Source organism: Stenella coeruleoalba (genome assembly GCF_951394435.1).
Source record: "Stenella coeruleoalba genome assembly, chromosome: 11".
Taxonomy (NCBI): domain Eukaryota; kingdom Metazoa; phylum Chordata; class Mammalia; order Artiodactyla; family Delphinidae; genus Stenella; species Stenella coeruleoalba.
In genome coordinates, this window is record NC_137157.1 from 21344565 (window position 1) to 21366784 (window position 22220).

General features: G+C 37.5%; 1 protein-coding gene across 3 annotated transcripts in view; it reads right to left on the bottom strand.

Moving 5' to 3' along the window:
• Positions 1–4864: 4864 nt before the first annotated feature.
• ACTR6 (actin related protein 6) overlaps positions 4865–22220 on the bottom strand; it is a 32180-nt gene continuing 14824 nt past the window's right edge. For 2 of the 3 annotated variants that reach the window (XM_079937786.1, XM_079937788.1), the window contains 5 exons: positions 21619–21717; positions 21445–21523; positions 15917–16088; positions 14301–14439; positions 4865–6241 (listed from right to left, as the gene is read on the bottom strand). In XM_079937786.1, the coding sequence (XP_079793912.1) occupies positions 6112–6241; positions 14301–14439; positions 15917–16088; positions 21445–21523; positions 21619–21717 (619 nt within the window). In that variant the 3' untranslated portion in view covers positions 4865–6111. The remainder of the gene's footprint in view (positions 6242–14300; positions 14440–15916; positions 16089–21444; positions 21524–21618; positions 21718–22220) is intronic. The other variant, XM_079937787.1, reaches the window with a different exon arrangement.

Below are 22220 nucleotides of genomic sequence, written 5' to 3' on the forward strand. Positions count from 1 at the left end.
GGGGAGGCATTTTTTATTTTTTAAAAAGTGATACGGCTAGATTTATATTTTAGATAGTGCTTAGCAGCAGTTTGGAGAATGGGTTGGCCAGGGGGACTGGAAGCAGAGTTCTTAGGAGACTACTACAATGGTGCAAGTGAGAAATCATGCAGGCCTGTACTGTAGCAGAGACAAGAGGGATGGAGAGGAGGGGACAGGTTTGAGAAATATTTAGGAGGTAAAAGTGGCAACACTTGATTGCATCTGGGGGTCCGAGAGAAAGGGGACTCAAAGATAATTCTCAAGTTTCCAGGTGAGGTGACTGCCACCAATTCAGATAGAAAAACACAGGAGAGGAACATGTGTAGGGAAATGATTGAATCTGTTTTGACCATTTGATTTAAGATATGTGTGGGACATTCTGGTTGATATTTTCAGCAGAGCAGCTGGATGTGCAATTTTGAAGATTAAAACTAAATATCTGGGAGCATGTGGAAATTGAGGTCATTTAGAGTGTGTTGAGCAATATAAGAGGTCCAGGATAAAACATTAAAGAACACTAATCATCAAGGGGTGAGTAAAGAGGAACCTATGACTGAGACAGAGAAGGAATGTTAGAAGGGGAATGAGGTGAAGTCGTCCTCGTAAAGCCAAGGAAATGTAACATTTTAAAGAAGAGGATTGCATGTGGCAGCAGATCAGGACTGCTCCGGACTCTCTGGAGCCAATTAGTGAGAGCTGATTTAGTAGCTTGAGAGGCAAAAGCCAGGTTGCAAGTAGGATGAAAAGGAATGAATGGGTGAGAGATTAAGAGTGGATCTATGATAAGGGAAGAGAGAAGCTGGGAATAACGGGGGCGATGCTAAATCAAGCCAGAGATTTGAGCATAATGACCCGCTGAGAGGTCAAAAGAGATTACTGATGGAGCCAGGCCCTGGAGGAGGCAGGAGGAAATGTCTTCAAGGGCACAGGACCAAGGGTTTGCCTTGAACAGGGGAGGGATATGAAGAGTAAAGTTGATAGTGTGTATGGATATAAATAAATATGTAGGTCCAAGGTAGAAAGTTGAAGGAGATCATTAAATGATGAATCCATTTTCCTTGACAAAGTAGGAGGAGGAGACCCTGTTGTCTGAGGAGTTGTAGGGGGACCATTGAATGGATGACATGAGAAAAAAGGAATAGTTTGAAGTAGACAGGGAATGGGAAAAGCAGTTGAGAAAAGACAAATAAATGGACTGATGAGTAATTCTGAGGATCCAGATGAAGTAGATTATAAATTTTAGTGATGCCAATTTGGACAGTAATTTTCTCAGCAGCACTTATATACTTGAATGTTCAAGTGTAAAAGGTGGATTCAAGCATTGATTAAGGGCTGAAATTTTGCTTTGTCAGGTGTTGCAGAAAGATTGGAGTGCAAGAAAATTGAGGACACAAATTAGTGAGAAAGTGGTTCAGATGATCCGATATGTGTCTGACTCAGGATCGGAAAAAAGAGATGATGAACAAAGAAAAATGGCACATCGCTCTGAGATTGACGAGAGTTGTGACAGAGCTAAAGGCAGTATGGCATAGTATAGGGACCCCAAACCCTGGGAGTGGGACAATCCCAGGTTCAGATCCTAGCTAGCCATGTGGTCCAAGCTTCTGTTTCTTTATCGATAAGGCAGGGCTGTTAATAATAATACCTGCACACTTACACCTTAGAACATTGAAGATATAATGAGAAAAAGTACAAAAAGCTTGACACATGGTAAGCACTCATTGTAAGCTATTTTTTTTAATATCAATTTATTTATCTTACTTTTGGCTGGGTTGGGTCTTTGTTGCTGCGCGCGGTCTTTCTCTAGTTGTGGTGAGCAGGGGCTACTCTTCGTTGCAGTGCGCGGGCTTCTCACTGCGGTGGCTCCTCTTGTTGCAGAGCACGGGCTCTAGGTGCCCAGGCTTCAGTAGTTGTGGCTCGCAGGCCCTAGAGCGCAGGCTCAGTAGTTGTGGCACATGGGCTTAGTTGCTCCGCGGCATGTGGGATCTTCCCGGATGAGGGCTCGAACTCGTGTCCCCTGCATTGGCAGGTGGATTCTTAACCACTGCACCACCAGGGAAGTCCCGTAAGTTATTATTGTATTATTATTTGAAGGACAATAGATTCTGAATAGAGAGTTAGGTGTAGGATTTTAAGTTTTCAGAGGCAGTGTAATACCAGGTGTCACCATAGGTGTGTTTAAGTGAAGCTGTGTTTATAGTGAAAATAGGCAAACCCCTAATATTAATGGGCTTTAGGATTTCAAAGGTTACCCTGATTGAGAGGTGCTTTCGTGTGTCTGGAGGCTAAGGCGTCCCCATCTGTAGATCAGCCTAGGGAGAGGCTTGGTTGATTGGTTGACTGTACATGCTAAGACAGCTCACAGAGCAGTGAAAAAACACTGCTCATGTTCATGAAATTCTTTGTCCATGTTTTGCACATGCTTCTGATAGGGCTCAGGACACACTACCGCAAAATATGGCACCTGACATATTGAATATTTTAAGCTGAAAGGGCTTGAGAAAATGCAGAAGCAGGAGGATCACTCTGACCTACTTCCCCCTTGTCCTTCCTCCCTGAAACTGGCCATAAAACCCTCATATGAGAGATGCCCTCCTTATACCCAGAGGAAAGGAGTATCCTTAGCTCCAAAGACAAAGGGAGGCCAAGAAGAATCTAAACAAACAGACCTTGCTAAGTTTTCCCCAGTTTATTACGATTACGTCATTCTCCTTAACGTGTCACGTTCCTCCAGGACTGTGCACTCTTCAGCAAACTGGCATAAAAGTACATAGGTTCGGGGCTTCCCTGGTGGCGCAGTGGTTGAGAGTCCACCTGCCGATGCAGGGGACACGGGTTTGTGCCCCGGTCCGGGAAGATCCCACATGCTGCGGAGCGGCTAGGCCCGTGAGCCATGGCCGCTGAGCCTGCGCGTCTGGAGCCTGTTATAGCAACCTATTTTTGAAGTATAGTTGAATTACAATGTTGTGTTAATTACTGCTCTACAGCAAAGTGACTCAGTTACACATATATATTCTTTTTCATTATGGTTTATCACAGGATATTGAATATAGTTCCCTGTACAGCAACCTATTCTTGTTGCAATAAATGCAACTGCCTCACCAATCTCTTACAGAATGTTATTTATAAAATTTTTAAAATTTTATTCCATAAGGGGACTTTTTTTTTTGGCCACACCACACAGCTTGCAGGACCTTAATTCCCGGCTTGAACCCAGGCCACTACAGTGAAAGCACCGAGTCCTACCAGTGGACTGCCAGGGAAGTCCCCCAAGGAGTCATTCTTTTTTTTTTTTTTTTTTTCCGGTATGTGGGCCTCTCACTGTTGTGGCCTCTCCCGTTGCAGAGCACAGGGTCCCGGGGTTGGATCACTGGTAGGGGAACTAAGATCTTGCAATCCAGGCAGCACAGCGCCCCCCCCAACAAAAAAAAGGGAGTCGCGCTCAGTGTTTCCAATTCATTCTTTTACTGTCTAATCCATGATCTCCTCTATTTGTCCTGAATTAAAACGTCTCTGGAATTGCTCTTACGTCTCTAGTAGTTTCCTCCTGCCCTGATCTGGCACATACGTTTTCTTGTTTCTCTAACAACCTAATCCCATTTGTTTTCCATCTTTTAGGAATTCGTCCACATTTGTTCATCAGTGCCACCCTTTTTATTTCCTAGAGTCCCCTTAAGGATTTACTCTACTATCAAAATATAATATGAACTATTTCATACACACAATAAAGATTCTAATATAATGAATACCCATGTGCCCACCAACCCAGCTTGAGACATAATATATCACAAAAAGCACTGAAGTAAGTGTTCCCTGTGCATTCCTCCACTAGAAATTGTTTAAAGGGATTTCGGACAGGTAAAGTAGGTGAACGTGATCAGTTTGCCACGTCAAGCCAATCACCACTGAATTAAAAAATTCAAAACCAAGATAGAAAAGTGTTGGAGAGAATTATCCTATCTTGATTAGTCATTGATGTAAACCCTAATCCTCTACTGTCTTAAGGTGCATATTATGCATGGCCAATGCTAGAACACTGTTTCCATGCATGCAATTTGCAGCACAAAATTATAAACTCTAACGTGGCTACGTTCTCGCTCAATACTTCTAGTGAATCTCAAATCAGGATCTTTAACATCTTTCGAAAATAGATAACCTTGTTATTATTTAGAGATAATGTTAAATGTTCTCTTTGAAGTCAACTTACTGTATAATATTAAAACATTATCTCTAGCAATAAAGTTTCAAAATTAGGCAGGTGTTAAAATTGATGGGAGCTTCAAGGCTAGAGATAAACGATTAGCATCTATGTTCATTAATTTCAGAAATGAATTTTTAGTGTCTCAAAAATAAGCACTATGAGACCTACACTGTGAACAGAAATTAGTGTACTGTAGTAAGCATGTGACACACACATTATTCTCAGCAGAACAAAATGGGAAACATCAAGCTAGGGCATGTTTTGGAAATGCAGCTTTGAGGAATGCCCCGGTTCCTCATACGAAAAACATCTTGGTTGTTGATGATAGTATTCTGCCTGCAAGATGAGGTCCTGGTAGGTCAAGGAAAGCCCTTTAAATGGTGACTTACCTTTATAACTCTAACTGCATCACCCTGAAATTCTAGCACAGTTACACTGTTACACTGTATGGTTGCAAAAACTTCTTTTATGCCACCAGCATCTTTTTGCTACACTCTCCACAGATTATATGCTAGTACCTGGGTATCATACAAACACAATCAATTTGCAACTCTGCAATGATAACAAGTAATGTAACTAGCCTAGGTCTAGGAAGGACTGACCAGGCCCTAACTAATACAGATCTTCTTTGATTAAGTCAAAAATGCATTTACTACACCTCACCTACCAAACACCATAGCTTGCTTAGTCTAGGCTACCTTATACGCGCTCAGAATATTTACATTAGCCTAAAGTTGGGCAAAATCATCAAACACAAAGCCTATTTTATAATTAAGTGTGGAATATTTCATAATTTATTGAATATTGTGCTGAAAGTGAAAAACAGAATGGTTGGTGGGTACAGAATGGTTGTAAGCATATTGGTTGTTTACCCTGACTGGGACCTGTGGCTCACTGCCGCTGCCCAGCATCACAAGAGAGAAACATACCAAATATCGCTAGCCCAGGAAAATATTAAAGTGCAAAATCTGAAGAACAGTTTCTAATGAGTGCATATTGCGTTCACACCATTGTAAAGTCAAAAAATCATTAAGTCGCTATAATCCAAATATAATTGTAGTGGACAGCTCTTTCACCCTGCCCAGCATCTGTCTCTTCACCTTAATTTTCCTTTGGGAAACTACCTTCTTTCACTCTAGGCTATCTTAGTAGGGCTGTTAAAATCCATGAAGCCATGGGGTAGGCACATGATCCAAGCTAAGGTAAAGAGATTGGCAGGAATTTGATTCATGAGCCCAATGACACAAGAATTTCATCCTAAAAAATGGTATAGTATTTTTATGAGTGAAATAATACATTTCTGCAACACAGTACTGACCAAAAACACTTTAACAAATTGGCTTTGGTCTTCATCCTTTCAAACTTAGGCTAAGTAAAAAATAAACATTACATACACATAGATTAGTTTTTCTAACTTTAGTATATACAAATAAAAATGACAATTAAAAGATAAAATACTTCGCTCTAGAAGAAAGAGAGAAATCATATCAGCCTGAAAATACTCTGGCCAATTCCTAGTCAGTCACACAAAACTACCTTCTAAGGAAACCTGACCAGTGAGACAGTTAAGTTTGTGCTTTTAGCTATAAAGAATTAAACTTAAAATACACTCACTCTTTCATCTTCTAATGAAAGATAACTTAGTCTCGGAAACAGCATAAGCATTGTTATAGTAAGTCTAGCTCCTAAATGAAAATTTGGGCTGAGTTACAGTTTACTTACTAACCTAGGTAAGAAACCTTTGAAAATCAGCCATGGATCAAAGTATTTACATAAGTTCAAGATGTTATCTTATCTTAGGATGAAAGTTAACACAGGTCCTTAACTTCCTTTAAAAAGAACATTGAAAATTAAACCTTTGTCACAGTCAAAACTTTCAGAAACGTTTCTTAAATATCAAATTTCTCTTCACAGACGCTATGTCCATTTTCTTCATAATCTTCTCTTGTTACCACCATATCTTCAAAATCATCATTCTCCGATATCAATTTTCCACCTTCCCAGGCATAAGTAATAGGGCTAAAAATAAAGGTAAAATAAGTGAACCCAGATGATTTTACAGAACTGAAATGCCAGAAACGTTAATTAGTAACTAAAATGTGGCAATCTCTACACAACCTGATTTAACAGAAAATCATTTAAAGTGTGAAAATAAGCATAAACTTCATAGGAGTAAAGCAAACTTGGAAAGGAAAGTTGGTCACCACTACAAGTAAGTGTTCTTTTTATTTTCCCTGTGCCCTGAATTTATGGACCTTCTACCTCTAATAAAAAACAAGAATACAAGCAAAATACAAAAAATGCATAAAAATAAAAACACTGTAATAACTGAGTCTAACTTTTGTACATGGCAAAGATATGTCATCAAATCAATTCACCCAGCAACCAATGAAATAGATATTATAACTCCCACTTTATAGATTTGGAAAATGAGGTTCAGAGAGGTTAAGACTGAAACTAGGATTCAACTCGGAACTGTTTTCACACAGTCTGTGCTTTTGCTCCTATACTTTGTTGCCTCTAATAAATGAGACATTTAAAAACCACAGTGCATGATAAACTTGCTACATGGTAGGACATGGACAATAAGCAAAATTAGAGCACATCAAACTTTTAGTTTAATTTTATGTACAACCAAGTTAATTGGTTGTAATTCTGTGTAATTGGTTGAATTTGTGTAATTCTACTTCTACTCTTCCTCTCCCCCAATTCAGTTTTAAATATGAAAAATGATAAAGAAAAAAGTGTTTTCCTTACTATATTACATTTCCTAACCTTAAAAAAACCTAAATATATATCTATCTATAAAATCAGATGTGCAATAAAGATTTGATGAATAAAAGAATAAAAACTATTTCTATAGATCCCTTGGCCTGTAATGTATGCATGACTTACACTTAAAATGCAGGATAAAAATCCAATATGCTTCATATTCTAAAGCGTATATGAACATTAATGCTGATAAAAATCATTCCAGTATCTAATGATAATTTATTCTTTTATCTGATAGCTATAAAATTAAGTGATCTGATGAGGGTCTTCTATTAACTGCTATTGATTTTGAAAAATTCTTCTTTAGCTTTGAAACAAACCTCTAAAATTAAAAATCAGGTCTTGTTTGCAACTCTGCCGCTTAAAACAGTGGAGCAGTGACGGGGGATTATTTAGACTAGATTTGGTGAGAACTTCTGCCTCCAGATAAAGAGAACTGAATTTTAGTCTGGTTACTGCTATTAACTTATCATAAGACCTTTGCTAACTCATGAGCCCTTGTTTATTTACAAATAAGTACACAGAAGAGGATGATCTATAAGCCTTTCTTACAGCTCTAAAATTATACCTTAATTATCTGCTTTTTCCTCATAAAACAGGATAGGGGGTACATATAAAAGTTTTGAATTATAAAAAAAATGACTACTTAAATGTAAAAGTTTAAGTATTTTAAATTATTTAAAAACATTCCAAAACAACTTACCAATTGACATAATTTATCTTGGTTAAATTCTCAGATTTCTATTCTTCATAGAAACTCTCAAGAAATGGCATATCTCAGATAAATCAAATAGATAAAGTTTTTTAAATTTATTTTATTTTTTATTTCTTTTTGGCTGCGTTGGGTCATCATCACTGTGTGCGGGCTTTCTCTAGTTGCGGCTAGCGGGGGCTACTCTTCATTGTTGTGCACGGGCTTCTCATTGCGGTGGCTTCTCCTGTTGCAGAGCACAGGCTCCAGACGCACAGGCTTCAGTAGTTGTGGTACTCGGGCTCAGTAGTTGCAGTTCACGGGCTCTAGAGCCCAGGCTCAGTAGTTGTGACGCACAGGCTTAGTTGCTCTGTGGCATGTGGGATCTTCCTGTACCAGGGCTTGAACTCGTGTCCCCTGCATTGGCAGGTGGATTCTTAACCACTGCTCCACGACGGAAGTCCCAAATCGAATAAATAACCTAAGTGATTTGCCTGTAAAAAATCTCCAAGTAATGATGACTGATTCACTATAGGGAAGTGATCTTACAGTAACTGAGCACCCATTATGTACCAACAATAATGGATGCTACTTCACATACTTCATCCCCTTTCATCCACTGAAAGTAAAGTTTTCATTTCTTTTTTTTAAATTTAATTTTATTTTTTATACAGCAGGTTCTTATTAGTCATCAATTTTATACACATCAGTGTATACATGTCAATCCCAATCGCCCAATTCATCACACCACCATCCTCACCCCCACACGGCTTCCCCCCCTTGGTGTCCATACATTTCTTCTCTGTGTCTCAACTTCTGCCCTGCAAACCGGTTCATCTGTACCATTTTTCTAGCTTCCACATACATGCGTTAATATACAATATTGTTTTTCGCTTTCTGACTTACTTCACTCTGTATGACAGTCTCTAGATCCATCTACGTCTCAACAAATGATCCAATTTCATTCCTTTTTATGGCTGAGTAATATTCCACTGTATATATGTACCAAATCTTCTTTAGCCATTCGTCTGTCAATGGGCATTTAGGTTGCTTCCATGACCTGGCTATTTTAAATAGTGCTGCAATGAAAACTGGGGTGCATGTGTCCTTTTGAATTATGGTTTTCTCTGGGTATATGGCCAGTAGTGGGATTGCTGGGTGGTATGGTAGTACTATTTTTAGTTTTTTAAGGAACCTCCATACTGTTTTCCATAGTGGCTGTATCAATTGACATTCCCACCAACAGTGCAAGAGGGTTCCCTTTTCTCCACACCCTATCCAGCATCTATTGTTTCCAGATTTTCTGATGATGCCTATTCTACCTGGTGTGATGTGATACCTCATTGTAGTTTTGATTTGCATTTCTCTAATAATTAGTGATGTTGAGCAGCTTTTCATGTGTTTCTTGGCCATCTGTATGTCTTTTTTGGAGAAATATCTGCTTAGGTCTTCTGCCCATTTTTGGACTGGGTTGTTTAATATTGAGCTGCATGAGCTGTTTATTATTTGGGATATTAATCCTTTGTCGGTTGCTTCATTTGCAAATATTTTCTCCCATTCTGAGGGCTCTCTTTTCATCTTGTTTATGGTTTCCATTGCTGTGCAAAAGCTTTGAAGTTTCATTAGGTCCCATTTGTTTATTTTTCTTTTTATTTCCATTACTCTAGGAGGTGGATCAAAAAAGATCTTACTGTGATTTATGTCAAAGAGTGTTCTTCCTATGTTTTCCTCTAGGAGTTTTACAGTGTCCAGTCTTACATTTAGGTCTCGAATCCATTTTCTGTTTATATTTGTGTATGGTGTTAGGGAGTGTTCTAATATCATTCTTTTACATGCAGCTGTCCAGTCTTCCCAGCACCAATTATTAAAGAGACTGTCTTTTCTCCATTGTATATCCTTGCCTCCTTTGTCATAGATTAGTTGACCATAGGTGCATGGGTTTATCTCTGGGCTTTCTATCTTGTTCCATTGATCTATATTTCTGTTTTTCTGCCAATACCATGTTGTCTCGATTACTGTAGCTTTGTAGTACAGTCTGCAGTCAGGGAGTCTGATTCCTCCAGCTCCGCTTTGTTCACTCAAGACTGCTTTGGCTATTCGTGGTCTTTTGTGTCTCCATACAAATTTTAAGATTTTTTTGTTCTAGCTCTGTAAAAAATGCCACTGGTAATTTGATAGGAATTGCATTGAACTTGTAGATTGCTGTGGGTAGTACAGTCATTTTCACAATATTGATTCTTCCAATCCAAGAACATGGTATATCTCTCCATTTGTTGGTACCATCTTTAATTTCTTTCATCAGTATCTTATAGTATTCTGCATACAGGTCTTTTGTCTCCCTAGATAGGTTTATTCCTAGGTATTTTATTCTTTTTCTTGCAATGGCAAATCGGAGTGTTTCCTTAATTTCTCTTTCAGATTTTTCATCATTAGTGCATAGGAATGCAAGAGGTTTCTGTGCATTAATTTTGTATCCTGCAACTTCACCAAATTCATTGATTAGCTCTAGTAGTTTCTTGGTGGCATCTTTAGGATTCTCTATGTATGGTATCATGTCATATGCAAACAGTGACAGTTTTACTTCTTCTTTTCCAATTTGTATTTCTTTTTCTTCTCTGATTGCCATGGCTAGGACTTCCAAAACTATGTTGAATAACAGGGGTGAGAGTGGACATCCTTGTCTTGTTCCTGATCTTAGAGGAAATGCTTTCAGTTTTTCACCATTGAGAATGATGTTTGCTGTGGTTTGTCATATATGGCATTTATTATGTTGAGGTAGGGTCCCTCTATGCCCACTCTCTGGAGAGTTTTTACCATAAATGGGTGTTGAATTTTGTCAAAAGCTTTTTCTGCATCTATTGAGGTGATCATATGGTTTTTCTTCTTCAATTTGTTAATATGGTGTATCACATTGATTGATTTGTGTATATTGAAGAATCCTTGCATCCCTGGATAAATCACACTTGTTCATGGTGTTGATGGTGTTATGTGTTGTTGGATTCTGTTTGCTAGTATTTTGTTGAGGATTTTTGCATCTATATTCCTCAGTGATATTGGTCTGTAATTTTCTTTTTCTGTAGTATCTTTCTTTGGTTTTGGTTTTGGTTTGGTTTGGTTTTGGTATCAGGGTGATGGTGGCCTCATAGAATGAGTTTGGGAGTGTTCCTTCCTCTGCAATGTTTTGGAAGAGTTTGAGAAGGATGGGTGTTAGCTCTTCTCTAAATGTTTGATAGAATTCACCTGTGAAGCCATCTGGTCCTGGACTTCTGTTTGTTGGAAGATTTTTAATCACAGTTCCAATTTCATTACTTGTGATTGGTCTGTTTATATTTTCTATTTCTTCCTGGTTCAAGCTTTGAAGGTTATACCTTTCTAAGAATTTGTCCATTTCTTCCAGGTTATCCATTTTATTGGCATAGGTTTGCTTATAGTAGTCTCTTAGAATGCTTTGTATTTCTGTAGTGTCTGTTGTAACTTCTCCTTTTTCATTTCTAATTTTATTGATTTGAGTCCTCGCCCTCTTTTTCTTGATGAGTCTGGCTAATGGTTTATCCATTTTGTTTACCTTCTCAAAGAACCAGGTTTTAGTTTTATTGATCTTTGCTATTGTTTTGTTTCTATGTCATTTATTTCTGCTCTGACCTTTATGATTTCCTTCCTTCTGCTAACTTTGTTTTGTTCTTCTTTCTCTAGTTCCTGTAGGTGTAAGGTTAAATTGTTTGAGATTTTTCTTGTTTCTTGAGGTAGGCTTGTATAGCTATAAACTTCCCTCTGAGAACTGCTTTTACTGCATTCCATAGGTTTTGCATCATCATGTTTTCATTGTCATTTGTCTCTATGTATTCTTTGATTTCCTCTTTAATTTCTTCAGTGATCTCTTGGTCATTTAGTAAAGTATTGTTTACCCTCCATGTGTTTGTGTTTTTTATGTTTTTTTCCCTGTAATTCACTTCTAATCTCATAGCGCTGCGGTCAGAAAAGATGCTTGATATGATTTCAATTTTCTTAAATTTACTGAGGCTTGATTTGTGACCCAAGATGTTATCTGTCTTGGACAATGTTCCGTGCGCACTTGAGGAGAAAGTGTAATCTGCTGTCTTTGGATGGAGTGTCCCATAAATATCAATTAAATCTATCTGGACTATTGTGTCATTTAAAGGTTCTGTTTCCTTATTTATTTTCATTTTGGATGATCTGTCCATTGGTGTAAGTGAGGTGTTAAAGTCCCCCACTATTATTGTGATACTGTCGATTTCCTTTTATAACTGTTAGCAGTTGCCTTATGTGAGGTGCTCCTATGTGGAGGGCATATATATTTATAATTGTTATATCTTCTTCCTGGATCGATCCCTTGATCATTATGTAGTGTCCTTCCTTGTCTCTTGTAACATTCTTTATTTTAGAGTCTTTTATCTGATCTGAGTATTGCTATTCCAGCTTTTGATTTCCATTTGCATGGAATATCTTTTTCCATCCCCTCACTTTCAGTCTGTATGTGTCCCTAGGTCTGCAGTGGGTCTCTTGTAGACAGCATATAGATGGGTCTTGGGTTTGTATGCATTCAGCAAGCCTGTGTCTTTTGGTTGGAGCATTTAATCCATTCACGTTCAGGGTAATTATCAATATGTATGTTCCTATGACCATTTTCTTATTTCTTTTGGGTTTGTTTTTGTAGGTCCATTTCTTCTCTTGTGTTTCCCACTTAGAGAAGTTCCTTTAGCATTTGTTGTAGAGCTGGTTTGGTGGTGCTGAATTCTCTTAGCTTTGCTTGACTGTAAAGCTTTTGATTTCTCCATCGAATCTGAATGAGATCCTTGCCGGGTAGAGTAATCTTGCTTGTAGTTTCTTCCCTTTCATCACTTTAAATATATCATGCCACTCCCTTCTGGCTTGTAGAGTTTCTGCTGAGAAATCTGCTCTTAACCTTATGAGAGTTCCCTTGTATGTTGTCATTTTTCCCTTGCTGCTTTCAATAAATTTTCTTTGCCTTTAATTTTTGCCAATTTGATTACTATGTGTCTCCGTGTTTCTTCCTGGGTTTATCCTGCCTGGGACTCTCTGCGTTTCCTGGACTTGGGTGACTATTTCCTTTCCCGTGTTAGGGATGTTTTTGACTATAATCTCTTCAAATATTTTCTCTGGTCCTTTCTCTCTCTCTTCTTCTGGGACCCCTATAATGCAAATGTTGTTGCGTTTAATGTTGTCTCAGAGGCTTCTTAGGCTGTCTTCATTTCTTTTCATTCTTTTTTCTGTTCTGCAGCAGTGCATTCCACCATTCTGGCTTCCAGGTCACTCATCCGTTCTTCTGCCTCAGTTATTCTGCTATTGATTCCTTCTAGTGTAGTTTTCATTTCAGTTATTGTATTGTTCATCTCTGTTTGTTTGTTCTTTAATTCTTCTATGTCTTTGTTAAACATTTCTTGCATTTTCTCAATCTTTGCCTCCATTCTTTTTCCGAGGTCCTGGATGGTCTTCACTCCCATTATTTTGAATTCTTTTTCTGGAAGTTTGCCTATCTCCACTTCATTCAGTTGTTTTTCTGGGGCTTTATCTTGTTCCTTCCTCTGGTACATAGCCCTCTGCCTCTTCATCTTGTCTGTCTTTCTGTGAATGTGGGTTTTGTTCCACAGGCTGCAGGATTGTAGTTTCTTGCTTCTGCAAGAAGATTGTAGGATTGTAGTTCTTGCTTCTGCTGTTTGCCCTCTGGTGGATGAGGCTATATAAGAGGCCTGTGCAAGTTTCCTGATGGGAGGGACCAGTGGTGGCTAGAGCTGACTCTTGCTCTGGTGGGCAGAGCTCAGTAAAACTTTAATCCGTTTGACTGTTGATGGGTGAGGCTGGGTTCCCTCTCTGTTGGTTGTTTGGCCTGAGGCAACCCAACACTGGAGCCTACCTGGGCTCTTTGGTGGGGCTAATGGCAGACTCTGGGAGGGCTCACGCCAAGGAGTACTTCCGAGAACTTCTGCTGCCAGTATCCTTGTCTCCACAGTGAGCCACAGCCACCCCCCACCTCTGCAGCAGACCCTCCAACACTAGCAGGTAGGTCTGGTTCAGTCTTCCCTGGGGTCACTGCTCCTTCCCCTGGGTCCCGATGCACACACTACTTTGTGTGTGCCCTCCAACAGTGGAGTCTCTGTTTCCCACAGTCCTGTCGAAGTCCTGCAATCAAATCCCACTAGACTTCAAAGTCTGATTCTCTAGGAATTCCTTCTCCCACTGCCAGACCCCCAGGTTGGGAAGCCTGACGTGGGGCTCAGAACCTTCACTCCAGTGGGTGGACTTCTGTGGTATAAGTGTCCTCCAGTCTGTGAGTCACCCACCTAGCAGTTATGGGATTTGATTTTACTGTGATTGCGCCCCTCCTACTGTCTCATTTTGGCTTCTCCTTTGTCTTTGGATGTGGGGTATCTTTTTTGGTGAGTTCCAGTGTCTTCCTGTCGATGACTGTCCAGCAGCTATATCATTTCATTTTTTGAGAAAAGAAAAATGAGCATCCCAAAGGTGAAATTAACCTGGCAACCCAGTAGAACCAGGCTTTAAACTCAAGTCTGCCTACAGACCTCTTTATCTGTAAACTAACTTCCATGATTTGTTTCTATATAAGCCAACACTTACTTTTCAGGCAGCACAACAGAAACATCATAATCTGTCGGAGTGAGACATCGAACTTCCGAGTAAACCCGATCCCTAAATCCCGGGAAAAGGGAATTTCCTCCCGTCAAAACAATGTTCTTAAAAAAATGCGGCTGCATTTCTTTTAAAAGAGAAAAATAGGAGAAAGAAAAAAGGCATTAGAATATCTGTTTACTTATCTTTCTGGAGAAATGGGGATGAGAGATTAGGTAAAAGCAATTGGGGATGAAAGTTACTGGTTGGGAAACCATGTAGTTTTTTATAACCATATAAATTATAACTTATAAGATTTTATAATGAGGTTATCATTTATACAAATAAACATATTAAACAGAAATATGACCTCACAGTTCTTTAAAAGAAAGGCTAAGGTGAAGGGGTTGAACTACTAGCAACTTATTACATATACATGTAAGCTATACATAAATGAGTAAAATTCTAGTAGCAGACATTTGAAAATTAAAATTGTTCTCCCCTAAAATGGAGGCGGTCTTTATGTAGGCTGAGACTGTTAGCTAGTGTAAAGATGAAAAGGAGGTCCTTCATAACATTTTAAACTTGAAAATCCAAGTTTCCATGTTATCTCACTGAGACACACATTCTTATTGTGCAACACTTACAATTGATAGTGAAAAATACTCAATCTATAATAATATTTAAAGAAAGGATCTTATGTTCTACACTCATTAAAGTTACATGATAGCGAATATTAAGTGCCACATGGTTAGTCAATCTTAAAGGGCTACCAAGCACCACTGGGAAATTTGTCAGGAATTGATAGGTACTGGCCATCCCACCTAATGCTTCTGTTCACAAAACAGGGACAGAGTACTGTTACGTTAATATTGAGTCTTACAACACAACATTAAAACAGTGTAGTACAAAATGTTGTATATCTCATGACTGCAACTTTAGATAAAATGAGAAATCAATATGAAATATTAATGTGAAATTAGTTGTGAAATAACTATATTAAGGTGATGGCATTATCTGACTTTTTTCTTTTTTAATGGGAGGAAAGGACACTGCATAGGCAAGATTTTCTCCAATGCCTACACTGTTCCTTATGAACTAGGAAGACATTTTTAAGCTATAAAGGTACTCCAAAACTTTAGAACATTATTTAGTTAAATCATGCTTCAGGAGAACCCAGAAATCACTGTGAAGCACTATACTTCAATCTCATTAAAACTAACTTCCTGTATATTAATCAAAATGCAACAGAAGGAATAAACCAGTCTCATCAACAGCTAAAACCCATTAAATTGTTAAATTATAAATTTCTACTCTGTGCAAATTTGGCTTAAATTAAAACTTTTTAAATGGATATAGCAATTTAATACTTATAAAGAGATGAAGTTCTTCAAATTTAAGCAGACCATAATTACTCTTCCTATATCAAATTTACAATCTAGGATCAATAAAGAATTATTCAAGTAAAATAAAGTACAATAAAGAATTATTCAAGTTAGATCTGGAAATCTCTGCAAATAAAGTAGCCATTTGCTCAAATTATTTAGAAGAAACAGATGACTTCTCTAGGGTTCACAGAGCTTATGATTTTTAAAAAATATCATTATTCCTCATTATTTATGCACCTTCAGGTAAGTTCTGAATTGAATAGACAATAGCTTCTGGAATTCCCATTTCTTGAATTCCTATATCAGAAGGATTAAAGAGTATTTCTGGAACAGCAAATCTCTCATTGGCCAGACGAAGAATTTGTTCCCCAGATTTATATTTTCCACTTAACACCATTTCTTCTCTTGGCTTAAAGAAAAATAAGATGAAAAGTTTAAGTTATGTTATCTAGCTCACATCACTAATAACATTTAGTAATATGTAATACCAATATATTAACCATGTTCTTGGAAGTTTCAGGATTCTCAAAAGTTAGAAAAATGTGGTCTTCTCTGCTGTTGCCTAACCACACACATAACTAACTACTGACTCTTAATATAGCTATTCCCCCAAAGATGATCTGGCTTTATTCCACACATTTTAAAACAGAAAGAAAGAAAAGGAGAATAGAGGAGAAGGAACTTCATAATCTACCTCTAAGAACAGAGTGATTCCAGTTTTTAAAGAACAAAGAACATACTCTAAATAAAAAACACTGTACCTTATGTTTCCAGCACTATCTACTTTCACTCCCCTGGCCTTGCCTTAGATTTTTATTGGGCATTATGGTTTTATTCTATTAGGATTTCCCCTTTCCCTTGTGCAAAAAGCCTACATCATCAAACTTCTTTATTATTTATTCAATCTCTATTCAAAAAACAGTTTCCAAAATGATTTAAGCAAATACATGGACTTTATCACTGAAATTCTTTTGCTATTTATTTTCTGTTAACCCACCCACTCTGTGAGCTGTGCTCCTGAAGGGGCCAGAAAAAAATAATCTCCTTCTACAGCATTCTACATCATTAAAATAATGGTCCCTCTCAATTGCACTAAGACTCATCAGCTTTTCTAGATTGTTAAAGACATTAACTTCATTTGACTCATATATGCAATTTTCCACCTGTAACAGAGTATATCCCAATCCTCTATATAAATATAAAAATACTTAAAATATATGAAAAGAAATATTAATAATTTATTGTTAAAGAGTAAAGTATATAAAAACTATTCCTTAATATAATTAGTCATCTACTCTCTGTTCAGGTTTCAGCTTCCTCAGAGAGGCTTCTTCTGACTCCCAAATAAAAGATCCCTCTAGTATTCTTACTATCACCCTGTATTATCCCTCATCATCTACACTGTTCGCCATCACATATCCACTACCCAGTATAGCATGCCAGTCAACAATGTGGTGTTTGTTTTAGGCATTTTACATACATTATCATACTGAATTCTCATATAACCCTGTAAGGTAGATATATTTTCCTTTTACTAATGATGCAATTGCGCTAGGCAAGGTTACATGACTTGCTCAAGATCATTCAACTAATAACTTGAGCACACGCAATATATTCCTCCTACTACATTGCCTCTCTTAACCTGGATATGAATGATTCTGATTTCTATCATTTGGAAATTCCATGCTTGAAACTTTCTTTTTTTTTTTTTTTTAATTTTTTTGGCTACGTCATACAGCATGTGGGATCTTAGTTACCAGACCAGTTGATCAAACCTGCAACCCCTGCACTGGAAGCATGGATTCTTAACCACTGGACTACCAGGGAAGTCCCTTGAAACATTATTTTTAAATAAAAATATCCTAAAAATTACACAAAATTCACAATACCCTAGGAAGAACAAGGAAAGCTACACATCACTTTCAATCCGATTAAACTATGGTTGCACTAGCAAAGAGAAGAATATTATTTCTTCACAGATAAAGTATTCTTCCTTCTCAGGCAGAATGGAAAATACTTCCTATAAATTTACAAATTCATTTAAAAATGATATTGGCTTGAGTGTATAGGATATAACTCATATTGTCAACACTCAAAATAACTTGAGACAGATACAGACTTGGAGAAACTTGGAGAATTTAATTTGACAAAACATTAGAAGTTATCTAATCCACAGCCCTGATTTTACAGAAGAAGATCATGTGACTGACCCAGGGCCAAATATCTAACTGGGGGAAAAGCCAGAACTAGATATCCTTGCTGAATGTTAGCTCTAAAGCCACTAATCGTTAATATATAATCTGGAACTGCAAGTATTTTCTGTTTCTAAGAGTACAATTTCAAAAAGATTTTTGTTTTAGACATAGACAAATGAAGGAATTTATAAAGGCTGCTGGGAGTTGCTATTTTAGTCAATGCAAGTCATGATTACTGTACAGCCCTCATAAATTTCATTCTGGTACCATGAAAGAAATGTTTAAACTACAATGGCTCTGCAGAAAGTGATAACAGTTAACTATGAGGACAATTTTCTCAATTTAGGTCAGTAAAGCATTCATTACACTTTCATAAGCATCCTCTTTCTGTTAAAAAATAAAACTGGAATTTCTATCGGTTGTAATCAGTAACAATATTACAGACCTTATTATTATTGTTACTGTCATCAGTACTAGAAAATCAAGGTTGTAAGTTTTTCCTAAGTATTTAAAAATATTCTTGAATAAACTATCAAGGTCCGAGTTTAACAATATCCTAAGTATAAAGGCTCTCAAACAAGTATAATTCTCTTTCATCTTATGCAGTATTGTTTTTCTAGTTTCATAAGTATTTAACAGCCCTCATCAAAGATTTTGATTGTCAGGCAATGATGAAAACAAGTTAATCAAGTATTAAATTTAAAAAATACATTTTAGGAGTAACCCTAACATATACAAAATATAACCATTTCTAAACCTTAAAAATTATTAAGATGTACACAATTTAACATGTATTATGGTAAAAATGTTAACATTAATTGACAAAGTAAAGGTTAATCCATTATTTCTGAAATAAATATTTGATGTAACATTCCATCATCTGGTAAAAGTTCAGTCCAACTGACTATGTCCACTCAACTGATGTTAAAGTGTACAAGTAACAGGGAGTCTATACTCAATTAGTGAAGTGCCGTCATTAACAAGATTCTGATCACAAGGCCAAAGGCCAATAAAAGAGCTGCAAACAATACAATGTGGCTTCTGCCTTTTTTCTCCAAAGCTGATGAGTAAAACAATAATCAACTGGGGGAACAACCATGACTCTACTAGCTCACTATGTAAGGTGTAGGATTGAGAAATCAAGGCTTATGATTTGGGAAGGAAGCTAGCGGAGTTCAGCAGATAATGTCCAATAAACTGGTAAGTTCTCATTTGCAGGGCAAGCGAGAACTACATTTTAAAAAAGAGAAAGATTTCCAAACATAGCTGATAGTCCAATCACCTGGAAGAAATTTTTTTCTTTTTTAGAGATTAAGTTTAAGTTTTCAAACTTAGGCACTAAGCATTTCCAGGGACAGGGACTGAGAACATGGATACCAATTGTTCTTTAAGTGACCCAGGTGATTTTTAGTCAGGTTTGGAGGAACTGGGAATTACTGAGACTTTACTCGGGGTCCATCCCTGTAGAAATATGGATTACTTTACCACCATGAGTCCAGAGTGCTATAAATTCTCCACAAGGTGTTTTATATCACTGGACTGTTTTAATCAGCTATAATAAATGAGGATGATCAAACGTGCCTAATCAGAAAGGGGCTTGGTATCTATATTTTGGGGCAGTTTTCCCTGTCTTGTAAAGAAAAAAATACACCTTCCATATCCTAAGTGGGACATGGGCTTCCAGTTTCTCTCCCCAGTTCATGCCAGACAACATGATCCCATAATCTGTCACAATTCCCACTTCTAAAAGCTGGCTTTGGTCCTTCCGCAAGGATATGTTTCTAAGGACATTACAGGATGATTTTGATTTTATGAGGACCTGGGTAGCCTTCTCTGAATTCTGATGTGTATTTCACCTCAATAATCTGGCCACCAAATTTTTTTAATTTCAGGCATAAAAACAAGTATAAATAATTATATAAAACCCATATATCTGGATTTCCCTGGTGGCGCAGTGGTTAAGAGTCTGCCTACTAATGCAGGGGACACGGGTTCGAGCCCTGCTCCAGGAAGATCCCACATGCCGCAGAGCAACTAAGCCCGTGCGCCACAACTACTGAGCCCGCGCTCTAGAGCATGCAAGCCACAACTATTGAGCCCATGTGCCACAACTACTGAAGCTCATGCGCCTGGAGCCCGTGCTCCGCGAGCCCGTGCTCCGCAAAAAGAGAAGCCACTGCAATGAGTAGCCCATGCGCCACAACGAAGAGTAGCACTCGCTCACTGCAACTAGAGAAAGCCTGTGCAAGCAACGAAGATGAAACACAGCCAAAAAATAAATAATTTTAAAAAAAAAAGAAAAAACCCCATATATCCATCAACCATTTTAATGTAACTTCACAGATATAACACTCCCCCTTTAAATTTGGTGTTATCATTCACATACATAGTTTATATACTTTTACTTCATATTTATAAATTCCTAAACATAATAATTATTCTGAATAGCCTGAAATGGTATACGTCCTTCGAAAACTGGCTTTTAGACATCATCATGTTTTAGACAGAAACACATTTCTGAGACTTATCCATGATGATCACGTAGCTCTACTTCATTTTCACTGCTTATTTTATAATATGAATATATCAAAATTTATCTATTTTTCTACCATTAATGGCTACCTAGGCTCTTCCCAATTTCTCACTCTTTTAATGTATACTACAATGAACATTACCATACATGTCCCCTTGAGAAAATATCTCCTTGTGCTTAAGTTTCTGACCAAAGATTTTTAACTTCCTACCATTCCTCACCAAGCCAGTAACTAGAAGGGCAAACTTCACATTTACCCAACCACAGAACTGATAATTTACCTGAGCTGCTCAAAGATAGGGAGAAATTACTTTGTTTTCACATCCAAGATAAACTCTTCTCAACACTTTGAAAGTGCACTGGATTTTGCTGTTTTCAACTACAATCTGATAGCAGAGCCTTGGGTCAGCTGTGCCAGTAATATTCACAACAAATAACCTAGTTCTAACTGGACTTAAACTAATTCTTAATGAAACACAAAAGGGTAAACCATAATATAGGTAATGATACTGTTAATCTCCAGATTTGTCCCATGTGCTATCATGGCAGATAGTTCTTTTTCTAAATAACTTTAGTAGAGATATTAACTAATAATTCATACACTGGTGCCTAAAGAAATGGCCACCAGGCAGGAAGGCAGTCATCAACAACTCTGTGAGATTCCACCCATCCCAGCTGGATGCTGTTCAAACCTGACTGAGGTGGTCACTTGAAGAAATATCATTGAGTATTTTTTAAATGACCTTACATCACAGACTTAGAAAACAAACTTATGGTTACCAAAGGGGAAAGGTGGGGGGAGGGATAAATTAGGAGGTTGGGATTAACATACACTATTATATATAAAATAGATAATCAACAAGAACCTACTGTACAGCACAGGGAACTCTACTTAATACTCTGTAATAACCTATATGGGAAGGGATCTGAAAGAGAATAGATATATGTATAACTGAATCACTTTGGTATACACCTGAAATTAACACAACACTGTAAATCAACTATACGCCAATATAAAATAAAGTTTTAAAAATTACCTTACAAAAGCCCTTTTTAATTGTACTAAAGTCAGGCAAAACATAGTCTACCATTACTGTATTTTCTTCTCCTTTCAACCTGGAAAACAAAACATAGACTTATAAAATATTTTAACTATGTGTAACATTACCCAAGAATCAACTTTCTAGTTCTTAGGTTACCATTATACATACTTGGCAATATCCATGTCTCTATAAAAATCCTGAGACACATAGCATACATCTTCTTTCACTTGATTAATCACATGTGTTTCGTCCATAACATGTAACTGCCTAAACAGAAAAAAAAAATGGTAACGTGAAATAAAAAAAATTTAGACCCACCACCAGTCCCTCCCATCAGGAAACTTGCACAAGCCTCTTAGATAGCCTCATCCACCAGAGGGCAGACAGCAGAAGCAAGAAGAACTACAATCCTGCAGCCTGTGGAACAAAACCCACATTCACAGAAAGACAGACAAGATGAAAAGGCAGAGGGCTATGTACCAGATGAAGGAACAAGATAAAACCCGAGAAAAACAACTGAATGAAGTGGAGATAGGCAAACTTCCAGAAAAAGAATTCAGAATAATGAGAGTGAAGACGATCCAGGACCTCGGAAAAAGAATGGAGGCAAAGATTGAGAAAATGCAAGAAATGTTTAACAAAGACGTAGAAGAATTAAAGAACAAACAAACAGAGATGAACTATACAATAACTGAAATGAAAACTACACTAGAAGGAATCAATAGCAGAATAACTGAGGCAGAAGAACGGATAAGTGACCTGGAAGACAG